A 20,923-nucleotide genomic window follows, 5' to 3' on the forward strand; every position below is an offset into this window, starting at 1 on the left:
GCAAAGAGAAAGCGGGATGTCATAGGCTTTGTATGGCTAGAATGATGTCATGTCCTCTTCCTATGGTGCAGAAAGAATCTTTGTCTTCCAGAGGCCAGGCCTGGTCATCAAGCTCACATGTGACACACTCACAAGCGTACTATAAAACAGGGAGTGTTTATTCCATGTTATCTAATGTGAACTGGGTGTCAAATGCGATTAGAGAGCACTATCACTAAATAACCATTATGTCTAGTTCTTATGGCTGAAACGCTGAGACATACAGTGGGGCAAATAAGTATTTAGTCAACCACCAATTGTGCAAGTTCTTCTACTTGAAAAGATTAGCGAGGCCTGTAATTGTCAACATGGATAAACCTCAACCATGAGAGACAGAATGTGGGGGGAAAAAATCACATTGTTTGATTTTTAAAGAATTTATTTCCAAATTTGAGTGGAAAATAAGTATTTGGTCCCCTATACACAAGCAAGATTTCTGGTTGTCAAAGTGGTCTAACTTCTTCTAACGAGGTTTAACGAGGCTCCAATCGTTACCTGTATTAATGGCACCTGTTTTAACTTATTATCGGTATTATCTGTCCACAACCTCAGTCAGTCACACTCCAAATTCCACTATGGCCAAGACCAAAGAGCTGTCGACGGACACCAGAGACAAAATTGTAGACCTGCACCAGGCTGGGAAGACTGAATCTGTAATAGGTAAAGCGCTTGGTGTAAAGAAATCAACCGTGGGAGCGATTGTTAGAAAATGGAGGACATACAAGACCACTGATAATCGCCATCGATCTGGGGCTCCATGCAAGATCTCACCCCGTGGTGTCAAATTAATAACAAGAACTGTGAGCAAAAATCCCAGAACCACACGGGGGGACCTCGTGAATGACCTACAGAGAGCTAGGACCACAGTCACAAAGGCTACTATCAGTAACACATTGCGCCGCCATGGACTCAAATCCTGCACTGCCAGACGTGTCCCCCTACTGAAGCCAGTACACGTCCAGGTCGGTCTGCGGTTTGCTAGAGAGCATTTGGATGGTCCAGAAGAGGACTGGGAGAATGTGTTATGGTCAGATGAAACTAAAATAGAACTTTTTAGTAGAAACATAGGTTCTCGTGTTTGGAGGAGAAAGAATACTGAATTGCATCCGAAGACCACCATACTCACTGTGAAGCATGGAGGTGGACACATCATGCTTTGGGGCTGTTTTTCTGCAAAGGGACAAGGACAACTGATCTGTGTAAAGGAAAGAATTAATGGGGCCATGTATCGAGAGATTTTGAGTGAAAACCTCCTTCCATCAGCAAGGGCATTGAAGATGAGACGGGGCTGGGTCTTTCAGCATGACAATGATCCCAAAAACACAGCCAGGGCAGCAAAGGAGTGGCTTCGTAAGAAGCATTTCAAGGTCCTGGAGTGGCCTAGCCAGTCTCCAGATCTCAACCCCATAGAAAATCTGTGGAGGGAGTTGAAAGTCCGTGTTGCCCAATGACAGCCCCAAAACATCACTGCTCTAGAGGAGATCTCCATGGAGGAATGGACCAAAATACTAGCAACAGTGTGAAAACCCTGTGAAGAGTTACAGAAAACGTTTGGCCTCCGTTATTGCCAACAAAGGGTACATAACAAAGTATTGAGATGAACTTTTGGTATTGACCAAATACTTATTTTCCACCATGATTTGCAAATAAATTCTTTAAAAATCAAACAATGTGATTTTCTCCCCCCCCCACATTCTGTCTCTCATGGTTGAGGTTTACCCATGTTGACAATTACAGGCCTCTAATATTTTCAAGTGGGAGAACTTGCACAATTGGTGGTTGACTAAATACTTATTTGCCCCACTGTATTTCTAATGCAGTATATTTAGTGACATACTAAGAAAACAAATGTACAAATTATAGTATGATTATTATATTATCATATGACATGAGTCTTAAGGGCAACTCAGTAGAGCAAATCTAAGCAAGTGTTTTCGTCTGTCACTTATTGGGGGAAGAAGTGATGAGCAGAATAATCTAAATGTTACTATGAAGTGGACTCACCTTCTGAGCAGTAGCTTTGCTGAAGTATAATTTTATTTTTTGTCCCAACATGTACACTGTTCAGTGACTTAAGTCAATTGCCATCTGCGTCACCTGGGTCACTTCATGTTCTGTAACCCAAAATCAACAGATAGTAACTAGACCTGTGCTGATTACTGATATACCGGGGTATGAAAACGTCACCGTTTCAAAACCGTAAAAAATTTCCGTCATACCGTCCCTACGATATTAGTTTTTTTTTATGTCCAAAAAATGCAGGGAGAAATCACTCGCTTGCAGCTGCAAGGCTCAACCCTCCCCCACCAGTTGTTGCTCAATATTCAGTGAGTCAGCTATAGACCCTACCCACCGACGTCACAAAACCACGTGCTGACTGTATGGTTCCGCCCCCTTGTCCATCATTTTGTCTCTGTATTAGCATTGGTTTCAATTGATCGAGGAATTTAAAATGCATTTCATGGAAGACCCGGGGCTTTCGGATGCCGTAAACTCACTGGATGTGTTGCATAAAAGGCGTTATGTGGAAAAGCTTCGTTCTATACAGTCGCCAGATCCATATTTGATGCCCAAATCGATGTTTTTCGACCCACTGTCTGCCTGACATCTGCTACGCTGATATTTACAATTATCTTGTCCACACAAAATCAGCCTATTCTCACGAAAATTTGAAAAACTTCAAGAGCTTGGAGGCTTATAAATACTTCGTTGCTGGTTGGGTGAAATAGGTCCTCGTCCAAGAAAATTCGGCAGGAATCTATCTTGTGCTTGGAAAGGTGAGTTACGAAATTTTCAATTCAAAATCTTTTGTTATTGCTAACATCCACTGTCAAGTCTAATGTATTTCATGTCGTTTGTCAATGGAGTTAAGGCTTTTAATGTTTATATGGTTTAGCGATAGCACTCTCACTACATACATACGTGTATGTTGTCGGCGATTAGCCTAGCAATGATCTTAATTGTGGTTATTTGTCAGCCCAAAACCCTCTAAGTATATCTTAAATGCATTTTACCGGATATAAAATGACTACTACATAGTCTGTGGTGATTTTTTGGTGCCCAGTTTTCACGTCGAATTGCAGCCGTCCATTTCACTCTCCTCTTTGGATCCCTCGGAATACGGTAAAACTTCAAGTCTCTCCTTCCATCTTCTCTGTTAGTGCAACCAACAGCCACACACGCCTTCACCATTTTGATTATTAATGTTAAGGAGCAGAAAACACGCCGTAAATAGGAGGAATGTACGTAGCCGTAACAGGTTAACACTATGTTTTGACAGACAATTGGGCGGTACCATTCAGGAGAGCGGAGTTGTGACGTCACGTGGATGTAGGGTCTATACTACACAACGGCTGTAGGAGGTGAAGCTCCTGAACATTTTCCCCCATCGAAGAAAACCAAATTGCTGGTACAGGAATACTTCGGCTCCAGAAAAGTTACAGACGGCCACGGCCTATTGGAGTGCCAACCGACACGTAAAACATGTTTGCTCGGGGTGGTTGCCTAGGAGGCAATACCTCCAATATGATTTCACATCTACACAAATTTAAAGGTTAGTAAACACTGTCATGAACGTTTCTCACCAGCTACAAGAGTTAACTGCAGCGTGTTTAGTGTGTCTAGCGGTGGTAAAACGTGTTTTTTTTTCTCTTTCTGGCAATAATAGAATCGGAATTGTAAAAATCGTATCAACTCCCATCCCTACTTAAGACCTGCGTTATAAACCTAGCCGAAGTGATCCAGAAATGCCCTGAAATCAACAGCAAATTATCTTAAATGCCCCAAAATTAAACTCACTGGTTACCATTGACCACCATAGATGTCCAATGCGTACATGTTAATTCACTGCCACCCTCCTAGTTCAAACGAAATGGACATCAACAAGTGATAAACTCAATTCACAGCAGAAGGATGAAAAGAGCTTGCTTTTTGTGTTTATTACTTTGACAGCAAAATATTGTTGAATTATTTCCTGACTCCTGTATCAATAATTGTCATATTGCCATATTGTGAGCAGTGTTGGGAATGTTATTTTTTTTTCAGTACCGGGGTCATCGAACCAATTATTTTTTTCTGCCGTTACAACGCCGTTACCGTTACTGACGGTCAAAAGCGGTGCGTTACTTACTCTGAATAAATTGAAGAAACTACCAGCCGTAGCGAGTCTACTATTTGTCATCCAAGACTTGGGGTGTGTTCAGGTTTGAGAATAGCGCACGTGTTTTGATTTGTGCTTTTTCTTAACAAAGATATACTACACAGGATGTGCTGGCACTCAGTTTCTTTAATAGCACGTATAACTTCAACATTAACACAAACTTACGGCTCTCGGCAGGCCGTGTCTCTAACTCACTCTCGCATCATGTGAGCAAAACAATATTGGCGCCGTGTGCACTTTAGGATGCTTCGGATAATTCTGTATCAAAATATTACAGCACATACTTCTTATGACTCCAGGCTGTTTGTCCCATCTCATTCAATTAGACAATGCTTTCCAAAGCTTGCTAACGTTTCTGTGTTTGCTACACCTGAATGCTAGCCTTGTTCCCATCCCCCACTGTCAGCCAGCAAGAATGCTGCTTCCATCTTGAGGACGGCAGACACTTTGAGGGTGACGGGAGGAGTAGGGGGACGAGGCTACCTGAATGCACCACCTGGATAGATGTGATGGAAGTGATTGTGATTGGCTGAGGGTTAGAGTCAATCAGAGCCGGTGTTTTCACACACAAACCGGAACAGCGCGTGCGGCAAACACACACACGAAAAACAGATGCAGAGGGATATGATGTCAGATCATTCAGAGGAAAATATGTCCTTTACGAGGTGGAGATATAACCACTATTTCAAGTCAAAATACTTGAAGTACAGTAGGCTATGTCTACTTGACCAGTTGTCTCAGGTTGTGAGAGTTAGATTTAATTGATTAAGCTTTATGTTGTTTACTGCTGATTGTTATTTTATTATATTGTTTACTGTTTATTTTTGTTGCACTTCAAGTGTAGGATAAATCTGTTGCTGGTGAGGTGCAATAAATATTACATGGTTCTATAACACAACTACCTGTCTGTTCTTCTCTATTCAACTGACTCGAATACTGCTCAGAAAATGTCAAATTCTTTGACATACAACAACTTCTTTTTAAAGTAACGGAATGATTACTTTCCCTGGTAACTAGTTACTTTTACTATAGAGTAATTCAGTTACTAACTCAGTTACTTTTTGGAAGAAGTAGTGAGTAACTATAACTAATTACTTTTTCAAAGTAACTTGCCCAACAATGGTTGTGAGATAATCGTTATCATGAGCCTTGTATCGTAAATCGTATCGTGAGGTACCCAGATGTTCCCATACCTAATTGGCAGAAGTATCAGTTCTGTTAAAGCAATGTTTCAGCTACCCGGTCAGGATCTATAACAGTCCAATCATGCTCACATGGATTTTCTGCTTCACTTCTCAACAGATTGCACTTTGAAATCCAATTCAGTCAATCATTGCGGTTGGTGGTCCCGTCAGAGCGCGTGCACTGCAGTTTTGCTAAAGATACGACTTTTGGGAAGGGTTAAGCACACAGCTTAGAGATGTCAAACCTCATAATATGGAATTTGGGATTGCGGGTGTGTAATTTTCCCTGTAAAACCACTTAGTCTGGGAATACAAGGAGTCAATCATGACAACCAGTGCATACGAAACAGTGCAGTGGTGACATCCACTTTGAAAAGTCGAAGAAAAAGTCCTGCTTAGTGTGGAGTCAAAAGTAAAATGCATGAAACAAGAACCATGTGTCCATCTCCTTACCCTAACACCCCTTCCATCCAATACCTCCCCACCCCCCCATTTCCCATCTGTGCCCTTCAAGCCCTCACTTCAGTTACCTCCCACTTCCCTCCTTCCTTCAGAACCCCTCTGTTTTTGTTTTCCAGCCTAGGCCCTTGCACAGGAAATTGTATACACTGGGAGCATTCAGGAAGGTAGAGGGAAGCCATCCCTTATTAATTTGGGGGACGTGAAGAAAGAAAATTGAGATATAACTAAAAAAAATCGCTGGAACCCTGCTTTTGAGAGCTCCTTTCAGTGAACTTAAGCAGTTCTTCAAATCCGTGCCACACCACGGAGTTCAAACACAGAACTCAAACATCTTGAAGGGAAATCAGATTATAAATAGAACGTTGTCGAGATGATTGGCCTCCCTTGTATTAGTCGGTGCTGGCTACAGAGGAGCCAGTGAACGAGGAGGCTGTGGAATGAAGGAAAAGAGGAGGAGATAGAAAGGAGCAGCGAGGACTGGCCAGTGGAAGGGGGGAAAAATCTCAACAACAGGAAACAGTGTGATTCTAATGCTGTTTCTGCAAGTCCTTCACAGATAAAGCTGCCACGTCCCGGCCAACCAAAAGTGTCGTTCTGTCATTCCTGTAGAGAAATGCCACTCCGAAAGTTTGAAAGTTTAAACAAGTGACGTCACTTCTGCTCCTCAGCCTCCAGCCGGGCGCTTAGTCAAAATGTGAGCGGATGCAGCACATTTGGGAGAAGATTGCCGGGTACTCGACACGGCTGCTTTTTGATCCACGAGCTCACCCTCGCTCAAGGTCATATGGATTTATCGTTGCGTTTACAAGGAGCTGCTAATCGTAGGGACCGCTAACTGGAACCACATGAAGAAAAAAGGGACCAAGCAGAAGTCCAAGACCAAAGGAAGTGAAAATGCTTTCGGCTGTGACCTGACGGAACATCTCCAGAACTCAGGACAGGATGGTAACCGCTGAACTTTCTTCTCATACAGACAAATTAATTTGAGTAAATGTTGTTTCAGTGATTGTACAACATATTTGTAGCTTGTAATATACAAACATTTAAATGGCAGGATTTCCATAAATAGTTTTCCGGTCACCAACATGGTTTTTGTTCATTGGCTACATACCACGTGATTTGTGTCTATTTAAGTGTTTTACATTCAAGTTGCCATTCATTTACCTATTGGCTGCAGTCACTGGTCATTTGTGAAGTTTGGGTGTGGCTGTCTTATTTTTTTTTTTAACTCAATTGCTTCCAGTGACGGAGAGTCCCTATGACTCGCAGTCTGGGCCTTGTTGCTGCCTACAGGAAACTAGGAGAGACACAAAGAGCATGATAGCCAATTATTCAAACATGTGACTTTTGTTGTTCATGATAATCTATTAATCCAGTCAAATTATTAAAATTAAGATCTGCATATGAAAAAAACACCAATTAGAGTTTAGGGGAGTACACACTAGGGAAAAAAAGAAAGGAAATTAATACAAAAGCAAACTTTTAATGTGAGGGCATTGAAGGGGGTGCATGTACACAATGCAAGGCGGGGAATTCGGTCGGTCCAGGAAGTGAGGGAGGGGGGACGGTCACGCCGACATCCACCTCTGTCATGGATATGGGTGGCCACTTTTTGTTTGTTTGTTGAATAGTTGATGTTGAGCTACACAAATAAAAATAAATACCGTAATTTTCGCACTATTAGGCTAGCCTGACTATAAGCCAATACCCATCAAATTTGGCACGAAAACGGCATTTGTTCATAGATAAGCCGCACTGGACTATAAGCCGCTGCTGCCATTACTGTATATTTGCAGCAAAAGATACAGTGCCCTCCATAATTATTGGCACCCCTGTTTAAGATGTGTTCTTTAGCTTCTCATAATTTTTTTTTAATTCAAATAATATGGGACTTTAATGGAAAAAAAGAGAAAAATCCAACCTTCAATACAAGTGCATTTATTCAGTGGGGAAAAAAATCCCACATAAAGAAATAATTATTTGACATCAAATAATGTGTGTCACAATTATTAGCACCTCTGGTGTTAATACTTTGTACAACCCCCTTTTGCCAACAAAACAAGGTCTGGGGACTGAGATGGCCATGGGAGGAGCTTGATTTTGTGTCTGGTGAACCATTTCTGTGTAGATTTGGCCATATGTTTAGGGTCATTGTCTTGCTGAAAGACCCAGTGATGACCCATCTTCAGCTTTCGGGCAGAGGGCAACAGACTTTGATCTAAAATGTCCTGGTACCAAGATTGAGCTTTTTGTTTGTTGCCAAAAAGCTCAATCTTGGTCTCATCTGACCAAAGCACACGGTCCCAGGCTTCAACTGGGAAATACCACCAGGCTTCAGCTGGGACCGTGTGCTTTGGTCAGATGAGACCAAGATTGAGCTTTTTGGAACCAAACACTCTAAGTGGGTCTGGCGTGCCACGAAAGATGCGCATGCTGAAAAGCCACTGTGAAGTATGGAGGTGGGTCTTTGATGCTGTAGGGCTGTTTCGCTTCCAAAGGCCCTGGGAACCTTGTCAGGGTGCATGGCATCATGAATGCTTTGAAATACCAGGACATTTTAAATCAAAATCTGTTGCCCTCTGCCCGAAAGCTGAAGATGGGTCCTCACTGGGTCTTTCAGCAAGACAATGACCCTAAACATATGGCCAAATCTACACAGAAATGGTTCACCAGACACAAAATCAAGCTCCTCCCATGGCCATCTCAGTCCCCAGACCTTGTTTTTTTGGCAAAAGGGGGTTGTACAAAGTATTAACACCAGGGGTGCTAATAATTGTGACACACATTATTTGATGTCAAATAATTATTTCTTTATGTGGGATTTTTTCCCCACTGAATGAATGCACTTGTATTGAAGGTTGGATTTTTCTCTTTTTTTCCATTAAGGTCCCATATTATGTGAATAAAAAAATATTAGAAGCTAAAAAACACATCTTAACCAGGGGTGCCAATAATTATGGATGGTACTGTATTTACCGGTAGCGCTTTATTTGCCAGCAGCATTACACGACTGTCATAAGACCAAATGAACCACCATGAAGCTATGAACCAATTGGCTGCAAAGCTTCATTGTTTCAAGGAGCTTCATTTGGCCATCAATGCTCCCTTGGGGGAGACAGTCAACCTATGCTGCCACCTGCTGTCAACAGTTTTTATCCAACTTGCCTCCTAGCATGCATTGCAGCGCTACAGATGTAAATAACAATCAAAATTCCTGCTCCGTGCTAATTATTTCTTCCGTTACTGTTGCAGTTGTTTCATTAATTGCTAGATATGGTATTTGGTAACACTTTATTTGACAGTGGCACCATAAGATTGTCGTTAGACAATCATAATTATGACATGACACTGTCATGTGCATTAATGAATGCCTGTAAAAGATGTCATTTAGTGTTATCCGTCAAATTATCTCACTTTTGAATGGATGTAAAAGATCCTAGCTGGACATAAATGAAGTTAGTGACATAATTTGCCAGATGACACTTAAAGACATCTGTCATAAGCATTCAGTAATGCAAATGATAGTGTTATTTCAAAATTATGACGGTCTTATGACGCCGCTGTCAAATAAAGTGTTACCTATTTACCCAAATAAATTAACAAACAAGCCGCAATGGACTATAAGCAGCAGGATTCAAAATTAAGGAAAAAAAGTAACGGTTTATGGTCCGAAAATTATTGTAGTAGACTTCCCAAAAACTGTTAGGGCTAAGCTATGTTGGGAGGCCACTTCTTGGTTCAGAGAGGATAACTTAATTCTTGACTTGGGAGAGTTGATTGATCCGATTAAAAGAAAACAAAATAGCATTTTATGATTGTGATGTATCTGGTTCAGAAAGAATAACAGGAATGGTTTAAAAAACAAACAAGTATTTTCCACACAATAAGGAGCACCGACTTTTCAGGATGCTCAAATTGTCCCCACCAACCTTTAAGCAACCTTCTATGCATTACAGAATTGGTTCTGGACTGGTTATACACGTAGGTAATTTACTAGTAGATTGTCTTCCCATATGTTTCAAGGATAGAATTGACCCTACCATTATTAAGCGATTTTTTTTTATGTCCAAACTGACATTTACCCCTTTTCACTTGCTAAATGCAACGGTCCATTTTCCCCCTCAAACGCACGTTTGGTTGCCTGATGACTTGACCAACCCCTGACACACACACGCAGGCTGAAACTCACACAGCCGCCTCCTCCGCCCCCTTCGAAGAGGAGTGATATTAGAAGGTTTTTTGAGCCAGCAGCAGCCACTGCAAATAATTTAAAAGGACGCCAATGTTGTGGAGATGGGAAACACACCACTAATTTTGCTACTAAAAGTCCCACCTGCATTAGAGTTTGCATAACATTAAACTGTGTGAACTTGCTAACCTGCAAAACTTGAGTAAGAAGCAGCTTAGAGAGGTGTCCTTCTGTTTGTGTTTTCTACTGTTATGGGGCAGCTCAAGAGCTTTTCGGATGAGCGTTTGACTCAGTTAAATTGGCCTGAATGCATCATTCGCTGTCTCAAAACTCACATTACCAAAAAATTTGACCGTGTAGTTTTTGAGTTACTGTCATAGCAACACCTTAGCAACGAGGGACGGACCTCACTGCCAGCTGCTACCTGATGACTCCAGAGCACCTGAGCACTCCAATACAAAAGTATAGCACCACGCCTTGCCCGCCATATATTGCAAACATTTTCTGGGTTTTACTCGCGAGATTCGTCATGCCATCTTGATGCGTAGCGATGAATTGCTCACACGAAGGCACGAGACTCTAGACCCCCAAAAAAAACCTTCTTCTTCATGGATCTGGACAGCTTTTGTGAGAGTCAAGCGGAAGAACTTCTACCCGGGTCCTTGATCACGTCTTTGTTTACAACATTTCAGCGACAATGTTAGGGTGCACTGAGAAGTGACGGGCTGTCAATCAGGCGACTGTGCAACTCAGGATCAGGCACGGGGAATCCTGGGATGGAACAAGAAGTCAAATTAGCCGGGTGTGATACAATATGAGAAATACCTGAATGCTGGACGTGACTGACGGTTATGCCGAAAGTGTCTGGCGACAAGCAGCAACCACGGGCAGGCTTATGAAGGCGGCTGATTGTGATGGATCGCAGCTGCCATCATTCCCCTGCTTTTCCGCGAAAACCACGAAAACCACGAAAAATGAGGGAATACATCAAAAAAAAAAAATTTCACTGTATTCGCCCGCATTCACGGAAAAAACAAAAGCAGGGGAATACAGAGAAAACTTTTTTGCAGTATTCCCTCATTTTTCGCATAAATGCAGGGCAATACAGTAAACATTTTTTTCATTGATTTCCGTCGTTTTTCGAGGTTTACGTAAAAAACGCAAACACTGCAAGAAGCGGGGGAATAAAAATGAGGGAATACAGCAAAAAAGAAATTTCACTCTATTCCCCCGCTTTTCGTGGTGTTCGTCCAAGTTGCGCTAAACTGCGAGGGCCCATTCAGTCCTGCTTGCAGGCCTAGTTATTATTATTCAAATTTTTATTTATAATTTGTTTTGCTATGTGTAATTGCTCTTGGTGATAGTACCAGCAGTATTAAGGATTTAGTGTAGGCTTTCGGGCTGTGGAATGAATTTATGGAATGATAATGTATTCTTATGGGAAAATCCTGCTCGACATACAACCATTTTGACTTACAAACAAGGTCCTAGAACAAATTAACTTCGTATGCAGAGGCACCACTGTATAAGGAAATCTGTCTTTTGAGAAAATTTAAGGCTTTTAGGTGCGCCTGATAGGGCAGAAAGTACGTGTAATAATATAAAGTATGACTTTTTTTTTTTTTTAATCTCTAAATTTTCATGAGAATCAGTTGTGGGGTTCTTGTGTAATCATACTCATAGGAGGTAATGCATTACTAAATTCTGGGACTAAATCTTACACTGAATGAATGAATACAAGGAATTTGTAGCCACGACCAAATTTAGCATTTATGTTGTATGTCTCTTGCTTTGTTTTTGGTTTTATAGTCATTCTCAGAATGTATCTAATCATAGTCTCAGTATATTTTACTGGATGCCATCCAGCACAAAACATTTCAACTACACTTTAGGGAGGTCTTCTCAGAACAACTATCAAAGATATGTTGTGTTTATTGCATGCCATTTCAAAGAATAGGTTAGAGTAACAAAAACTAGCATACTGTTATTACCACACCACATACACTGCTGGCCAAAAGTACTGGCACCCCTGCAAATGTGTCACATAATGCTCAATTTCTCCCAGAAAATGATTGCAATTACAAATGCTTTGGTAGTAATATCTTCATTTATTTTGCTTGCAATGAAAAAACACAGAATGGGGATTTTTTTTTTTTTTTTTAATCATCATTTTACACAAAACTCCAAACATGGGCCAGACAAAAGTATTGGCACCCTCAGCCTAATACTTGGTAGCACAACCTTTAGACAAAATGAACTGTGAAAAACCGCTTCCGGTGTCTATCAATGAGTTTCTTACAATGCTCTGCTAGAATTTTAGACCATTCTTCTTTGGCCAACTGCTCCAGGTCTCCAAGATTTGAAGGGTGCCTTCTCCAAACTGTCACACTTGGACTGAACGGAGCGGACTCACGCGCAGAATTCAGTTGTCTTTTATTTAACACAAACATAAGAAGCAGGAACAAACTGAGGGCGCTCCAGAAGGAGGAAATAACGAGCTATAGAGGAAGTCGGCGTGATGTCACGATGACGTCACCTCGCTTAGCAACGTGTCGCCATTTTGTGAAGGGGGTACGCACAGCTTAACATTCCATAGACAGACGTCTGAAATTCATATATTTCAGGTGTGTTTTGAGTCTTTTTTTCCTAAAAACGTCTTAAACGTGGTTTACTATTATCACGAGTCACTGCCGACAGACGCGAGGAGGTGATGCAATTTACAATTAGCGGTTATTGGCGTACAAAGCTGCTGATACAAAGTCGCAGCTGATAGCTGGATAAACAAAGGAATGGCCTGCAGTGGAGTTCGGAAACATCTACAACTACCTCATAAAGTCACCCAGTAAGTTGACCTTTATCATTTACGTGTACGGTGTGGAACTGAGAAAATTGGTAGAATATACAAAGTGATTATTTCTGCCGTTACCGGTAATTCTCCTCCAAGCTTTATTTAGCCGTCAACACGTCACTGCAAAAAAACCAATTCCCACCAGGCCAATAATATACAGATTGACTAATCAGAGCAGTTCACGGCAAAGGAAAAAAAACGCTTTGCGAGTTGCCGGTTAAGGTAAAAATAACCACTGCCTAGTCTATTGAATCGTAGCAGCTAATTGGGGCAAAATATAATTGATTAAACTCACCAGTAATAAAATGTCGGCTGCAAACGTAAATGTGCTTGGATTTAGGTTCCCACAGGCGAAAATAGTCCACGGAACCGTCTTCTTTTACTGTTCCTCGATTAATTGCGCTCAGCCATTTGTTACTCCTTTTTTTCCTCACGTGGAAGAATGAAGAACTTCAAATGCGGCTCCGAACTCTTCCTTGTGTGACAACCCGCAACACAGCAACTTTTAGCCATTCCGACGGAAAAAAGACAGCAAATAAGACGAAAGTTCAATGCGTTTCTATTATAAGTGACTGGTCTTTTACCCCATTGTCAATATGGCGACGCTTTGTTGTGGCTGGTGACGTCATTAAATGCCCGGATGTCCGTCTGCCTCTACTAAATAAAATGATACAAACGAGAAACAAGAAAGCCAGGCAAAATGCACTGGAGTTTACAACTACAACAAAGAGCTATGCATGAGGCACAAAATAACAAAGAGCTATGACAAAAATACTATGAACAACATAGAATATCTTGGCTATGGTCTGGCTTTGGTGGCAACGAAGGGCGAAGACACTTTGGCACGAGACTAGGGAGTGACAAACAATTTAAGCACATGCGGAATGGGGCACAGGTGGGAACAATAGGTAATCATTATCAGTGACAGGTGAGACGGCAGGAAGGGTGAGTGGTGGAAACAGGAGGGTGAGGCTTCAAAATAAAGCAGGAAGAGAATATACCAAGACATGACAACCCTCACCCAGGCGTGACACAAACTTCCATTTTCAGATCTCTCCACAGGTGTTCTATGGGATTCAGGTCTGGACTCATTGCTGGCCACTTTAGAAGTCTCCAGTGCTTTCTCTCAAACCATTTTCTAGTGCTTTTGAAGTCTGTTTTGGGTCATTGTCCTGCTGGAAGACCCATGACCTCTGAGGGAGACACTGCTTTCTAACACTGAACCCTACACTATGGTGCACAATTTTCATAATGCCATGCACACGGGCAAGCAGTCTAGTGCCAGAGGCAGCAAAGCAACCCCAAAACATCAGGTAACCTCCGCCATGTTTGACTGTGGGGACCGTGTTCTTTTCTTTGAAGGCCTCGTTTTTTTCCCCTGTAAACTCTATGTTGATGAGTTTTCCCAAAAAGCTCTACTTTTGTCTCATCTGACCAGAGAACATTCTTTCAAAGGTTTTTGGCTTTCTCAAGTAAGTTTTGGCACACTCCAGCCTGGCTTTATTATGTCTCTGGGTCAGAAGTGGGGTCTTCCTGGGTATCCTGCAATGGAGTCCCTTTCCATTCAGATGCCGACGGATAGTACGGGTTGACACTGTTTTACCCTTGGACTGCAGGACAGCTTGAACTTGTTTGGATGTTTGTCAAGGTTCTTTATCCACCATCCGCAAAATCTTTCGTTGAAACCTCTCGTCAATTTTTCTTTCCCGTCCACATCTAGGGAGGTTAGCCACAGTGCTATAGGCATTCCACTTATTGATGACACTGCGTACGGTAGACACATGTACATTCAGGTCTGTGGAGATGGACTTGTAGCCTTGAGATTGCCCATGCTTCCTCACAATTTTGCTTCTCAGGTCCTCAGACAGTTCTTTGGTCTGCTTTCTTTTCTCCATGCTCAATGTGGTACACACAAGGACACAGGACAGAGGTTAAGTCAACTTTAATCCATTTTAACTAACTGCAAGTGTGGTTTAGTTATTGCCACCACATTTTATGCACCACAGGTAAGTAACAGGTGCTGTTAATTTCACAATTTAGAGAAGCATCACATGATTTTTCAATGGGTGCCAATACTTTTGTCTGGCCCATTTTGGGAGTTTTGTGTAAAATGTAGGGATGTCAAATGATTAAAATTTTTAATCAATTTAATTACTGCTTGAAAATTAATTAATCGTAATTAATCGCAATTAATCGCAATTCAAACCATCTATAAAATGTGCCATATTTTTCTGTAAATTATTGTTGGAATGGAAAGATGAGACACAAGATGGATATATACATTCAACATACTGTACATAAGTACTGTATTTGTTTATTATGACAATAAATCAACAAGATGGCATTACCATTATTAACATTCTGTTAAAGCGATCCATGGATAGAAAGACCTGTAGTTCTTAAAAGATAAATGTTAGTCCAAGTTATAAAAGAAATTATATTAAAACCCCTCTTAATGTTTTCGTTTTAATAAAGTTTGTAAAATTTTCAATCAAAAAAAAAAAACTAGTAGCTCACCATTGTTGATGTCAATAATAATTATGGTGCTGAAACACATAAAATCAGTCGCACCCAAGCGCCAGCAGAGGGCGACAAAACACCAAAAAACACAAGTAACAAATGGAAATAACACTTTGCTGTCATTTTAATCTGTTTGAGCGGGACATGTGCGATAAATGCGTCAAATATTTTAACGTGATTAATTGAAAAATGAATTACCGCCCGTTAACGCGATAATTTTGACAGCTAGTTTATAATAACATATTTCATTCAAAGAGAACAATTGTGGCTTATTAGAGCCAACAAGTCTTTAAGTCTGAGGTTCCCTTTAAAGGCTCAGTTCTTTGACTACCATAGAAAAGATAAGATAAATGTTAGTACAAGTTATAGAAATTTTATATTAGAACCCCTCTTAATGTTTTCGTTTTAATAGAATTTGTAAAATGCTCATGGGTCTTGAAGCCTATAAAATCAGTCGCACCCAAGCGCCAGCAGAAGGCGACAAAACTCCGAAAAACACAACAAGTACACATTTCACTGGGCTGTCATTTTAATGTTTGAGCGGGGCATGGGCGTTAATTGCGTCAAATATTTTAACATGATTAATTTTAAAAAATTAATTATCGCCCGTTAACGCGATAATTTTGACAGCCCTAGTAAAATGATAATGATTTATTTTTTTCCCTCCATTCTATTTTGTGTTTTTTCATTGCAAGCAAAATAAATGAAGATATTACTGCCAAAGCATTTGTAATTGCAATCATTTTCGGGAAGAAATTGAGCATTATCTGACAGAATTGCAGGGGTACCATTACTTTTGGCCAGCAGTGTAATCTTCTTGTAGTAAAGGTACTGTGAACATTATGCTTGCAATGTAATAGAATGTAATAACAATATAATAAAATCATCTAACTTTGTATATGCGTAATTTCAGAAAAAAAAAATAGAAAGTTGTTCACTGGTTTGCAAAAATATACAATAAGAATTCCTGTTTAAAGAAAGAATCTTTGCTCACAAAGAGACAAACACTGTTTTAGAACGTAATATTGTAATAAAAACTGGGAAACCTGCTACACTGTAGACAACTAAAAGTGCACACATTGATGGATGCCCTTACAGCAGCTAAGCGTGTCCTTGTGTTGACGTCTGGGCGAAAAGACAGACGACATAAATCAAAGCCGCGACAATGGTCATCGTCCAACTTTTCACCACAGGCATGCAACCTACAGTCCAATCAATGTGAACATACTGGGAGACACTTTGAGGCACAGATGAGGAATGACAAGCAATGCCTAAAAATAGTTTGTAGACTATTTTCACGGCAAGATACATGGAAGTCAGGGCGTAGTTCAATGTTGGGATAGTCTGCTGGGTAGGCAGAACACAAATTACATGGGTATGAACTACAATACTGTTCTGAATTAGAAAGGCTAGGGATCATATTCTTGGTAAAAGGCCAAATTATAAGTGATGCACTGAAAGGAACAAGCGCAAACTATTTTGGAGTAGTATGGACATCATTTTTTTCCCAATGGTTTTCACATGGAATAGAACACAGTGTCATGGCGCCATCCAAATAGAAGAAAATTCAATGATAGATTTATATCGGCGTTTACCCGCGCTTTGGAGAGTTAAAAGGATTACAGTTAGAGATGTCCCGATCGGGTCCGAACACATCATTTTCAAAGTATCGGAATCGGCAAAAAAATGTCGGCCATGCCTTTTTTTAATTTATATATATTTTTTAATTGAATCGTTTTCTCATTGTATATAACGTTACAAACATAATATGTTACACTCATCCAGAGTCTTTAGTTTAGTCTTAAGGTAGGGTTATCAAATTTATCCCGATAACGACGGTAATTAATTTTTTTAAAAAATGTATCACGTTGAATTATTTAACGCAATTATTGCATACGCTGCACGACTCACCCATTGTCGCGCTCAATCTGTAATGGCACCGTTTTACCTATATGGAGAGATAAAAGGCAGCGTAAAATGAGTAGAGTGAATTTTGGCAGCCTTTGGAGCCTTTCTTTAATTGGCTTGAGCCTTACAATCCCTCTCCCTACGATTAGAAATATCATATGGAAGCAATATGGGGAAGCAAGGTAGCAATTGATCTTTTTCTTAACACCTTAAATTATTTTCCAACGCAGAGAAGATATATCAATTGGTAGCACGACGCACAGTCATGGTTCCACTTCCCATCATGCATTTGGGCATGGCTACAGTATCATTTACTGAAAGCTCAACAAATACACTAGATGGCAATATTTAGTCACAATATACAAAGTCACAAGTCTTTCTATCTGTGGATCCCTCTCACAGAAAGAATGTTAATAATGTAAATGCCATCTTGAGGATTTATTGTCATAATAAACAAATACAGTGCTGTATGTTGAATGTATATATTCGTCCAAGTTTTATTAATTTTTTTCTTAATGCTTTGCCAAAATGTATATGATGGGGAAAAATCATCGGGAATGATTGGAATTGAATCGGGAGCAAATAAAAAGCAATCGGATCGGGAAATATCGGGATCGGCAGATACTCAGACTAAAACGATCGGGATCGGATCGGGAGCAAAACAACATGATCGGACTAACCCTAATTACAGTGATAGAAATAAATATGTGAATTTATTCCAAGGCGCTAGTATGCAATACTAGTACAACACAGTATTTATAACTGAATTCATAAATGGTCTAACAAGCTCTAAAAGTTCATCAACAGAATCTCCATCCACTCGTAAAAGGTTCTTCTGTTATATATCTGTTATAACTAGTTCATAGATCATTAGCAAATTGTTAATGCATGATTTACTGTTTGTTTGTTAAGCATCTATAATGCCTTATTGATACCGTACTTTCCGCATTATAAGGCACATCAAAGTATAAGGTGCACCTTCAATGAATGGCCTGTTTTAAAACTGTTTACATAAATAGGGCGCACCACATGATAAGGCGCAACAGTGGTAATAGTAGTAGTAGTAGGAGTGGTTGTGGTTGCGTTATACATCCACTAGATGGTGCTGCGCTAAATGGAATGTCATGCCATGATCAACCAATATTGATCCATATATAAAGTGCATCGGATTATAAGGCGCACTGTCTGCTTATGAGAAAATTGAAGGCTTTTAGGTGCGCCTTATAGTGTGGAAAATACGGTAGTTAATAATGAAATTTTCGCACTATAAGGCGCGGTTATAAGCCGCCACACACCAATGTGACACGAAAATGACATTGGTTCATAGATGAGCTGCACTGGACTATAAGCTGCATCTGTCCTCACTGTATTATGGAATATTTTCACCAAAATATATCAACTGGTAACACTTTATTTGACAGCGACATCATAAGACTGTCATAAGACCAAATGAACCACCATGAAGCTCTAAAGCTTCATTTGGCCATCACTGCTCTCTTAGGAGAGACAGTCAACCTCTGCTTCCACCTGCTGTCAACACTATTGTCGTCCAACATGCCTCCTAGCATGCATTACAGCGCTACAGACCAAATTCTTGTTGTGTGCTAATTGTTTCTTCAGTTACTGTTCTAGTTGTTTCATTAATTGCTAGTGATGGTATCTGGCGAGTGGCAACACTTTATTTGACAGTGGCGCCATCAGACTGTCATAAGACCATCATAATTTTGACATGACACTGCCATGACCATTAATAAATGCTTATGACGGATATTATTTTGTATCATCCGGCAAATTATCTCCCTTTTGAATGGATGTTAAAGATCCGAGCTGGACATAAATGGAGTTAGAGACATAATTTGCCGAATGACACTTAATGGCATCTGTCACAAATGCCCATGATAGTGTCATGTCATAATTATGATGGTCTTATGATAGTCTTATGACACCGCTGTCAAATAAAGTGTTACCTATTAACCCAAATAAATCAACAAATAAGCCACAGGATTCAAAATGAGAGGAAAAAGTAACGGCTTATAGTCCGAAAATTAAGGTATATCATATACTTATGGATAATGAGTAATAAATGACTCGTAAACGGCATGTCAATGATTTGTACCTACACCTTATAAATTAGTAATATACCATTAACAAGCTATTAGTAAATTACTAACTAATGACTTATTAAGTATCAGTTGAAAGTTTATTTATGTTGTGGGGACATTCTAAAGTTGTAACTACTCCTCATTTCTTAATTGTTAGTAAGTGAGGAATAAGTGCTTAACTTTAGAATAACGTCCCAATAACATACTAATACTTAACTCACACTTTCCAGATCAGTTGTTAATAGTTTGCTAACCATTTACTAAACTTTGAAGAACATATAGGCTGAACATGTTCGAGGAACAGAAATTTGATGTGATATTTAAAATATTTAAAATTTTATACCTAAAGATTGTTCCACCCATAGCCCTTTCTGAGTCCTGATCTTTACCAAGAAACACCACAGATAATGTTTAATACATAGAAACATACATATTGAGCCATTACATGCCAGAACAAGAAAATATAACAGTATTGTACAAACCCATGAGCTTGGGACACTTTTTATGAGAAGCACAGGATAAACTGATTTTAAGGGGCATTTAATGTCCATACATCATAGCAGACTTAACAAACACTTAACAAGTCAATAATAAATTATTTATTAAGGGTTTAGTAATGATGTATTAACGACCGTAATTTTCGGACTATAAGCCCCTACTCTTTTCCTTCATTTTGAATCCTGAGGCTTATTTGTTGATTTATTTAGGTTAATAGGCTATTAGCATGTATTGAAGCGCTACAGATGTAAATAAAAATTAAAATTCATGTTCTATGCTAATTATTTATTCAGTTACTGTTCCAGTTATTTCATTAATTGCTTGCTATTGTATTTGGTAACACTTTTTTTGACAGTGTCGTCATAAGGCTGTCATACGACTGTCATAATTATGACATGACACTATCATGGACTTTGCTGAATGTTTATGACAGATGCCATTAAGTGTCATCCAGCAAATTATGTTACTAACTTTATTTATGTCCAGATCAGATCTTTTACATCCATTCAAAAGTGACATAATTTGGGGGCCGTGGCCCCGTGTCGGCGCCCGCGTGGCGTCTCCGCTCGTCTGCCCGGCGGGGCCCGCGTGCGGCTAGATGTTATTGGGCGCGCTCGGGCGGGGGGTCCCGGTGCCGGGATTGGTGGCAGGGCGGCGTAGGGTCGGTCGCCAACGGGCTTACACTCACTAGGGATTCACACGATTACTGGGTTCTAAATCACAGAGATGATTTGTGTACACGCTACCCCTTTCTATCACTTAGCTACCTTCTTCCCCCTCTTTCCCTGGTCAACAGGCCCCCCCACATGGTTTCAACCGGAAATACATTTAGCTGACGATAGCACCAACATATTAGTAGTTAGTGTAGTTAGGCGTTCAATGTATATCTTGTTGTTGTTTGTGTTTCTTCTCTTTCATCTGTTGTTTCTTTTCTTCTGTTTCCCCATAACCCCTTCCTGTTCGCTGTTTTGTCATAACAAATGAGGTATGTTGAATGATCACAAAGGGAATATG

At 40.2% G+C, this 20,923-nt stretch overlaps 1 protein-coding gene across 2 annotated transcripts in view; it reads left to right on the forward strand.

Annotated features, from left to right (window-relative positions):
* Window positions 1-6,408: 6,408 nt before the first annotated feature.
* Window positions 6,409-20,923, forward strand: part of arhgap31 (Rho GTPase activating protein 31) — a 32,393-nt gene continuing 17,878 nt past the window's right edge. For both annotated transcript variants that reach the window (XM_057821879.1, XM_057821880.1), the window contains exon 1: window positions 6,409-6,789. In XM_057821879.1, the coding sequence (XP_057677862.1) occupies window positions 6,690-6,789 (100 nt within the window). In that variant the 5' untranslated portion in view covers window positions 6,409-6,689. The remainder of the gene's footprint in view (window positions 6,790-20,923) is intronic.

Source organism: Corythoichthys intestinalis, chromosome 18, assembly GCF_030265065.1.
Source record: "Corythoichthys intestinalis isolate RoL2023-P3 chromosome 18, ASM3026506v1, whole genome shotgun sequence".
Classification (NCBI taxonomy): Eukaryota; Metazoa; Chordata; class Actinopteri; order Syngnathiformes; family Syngnathidae; genus Corythoichthys; species Corythoichthys intestinalis.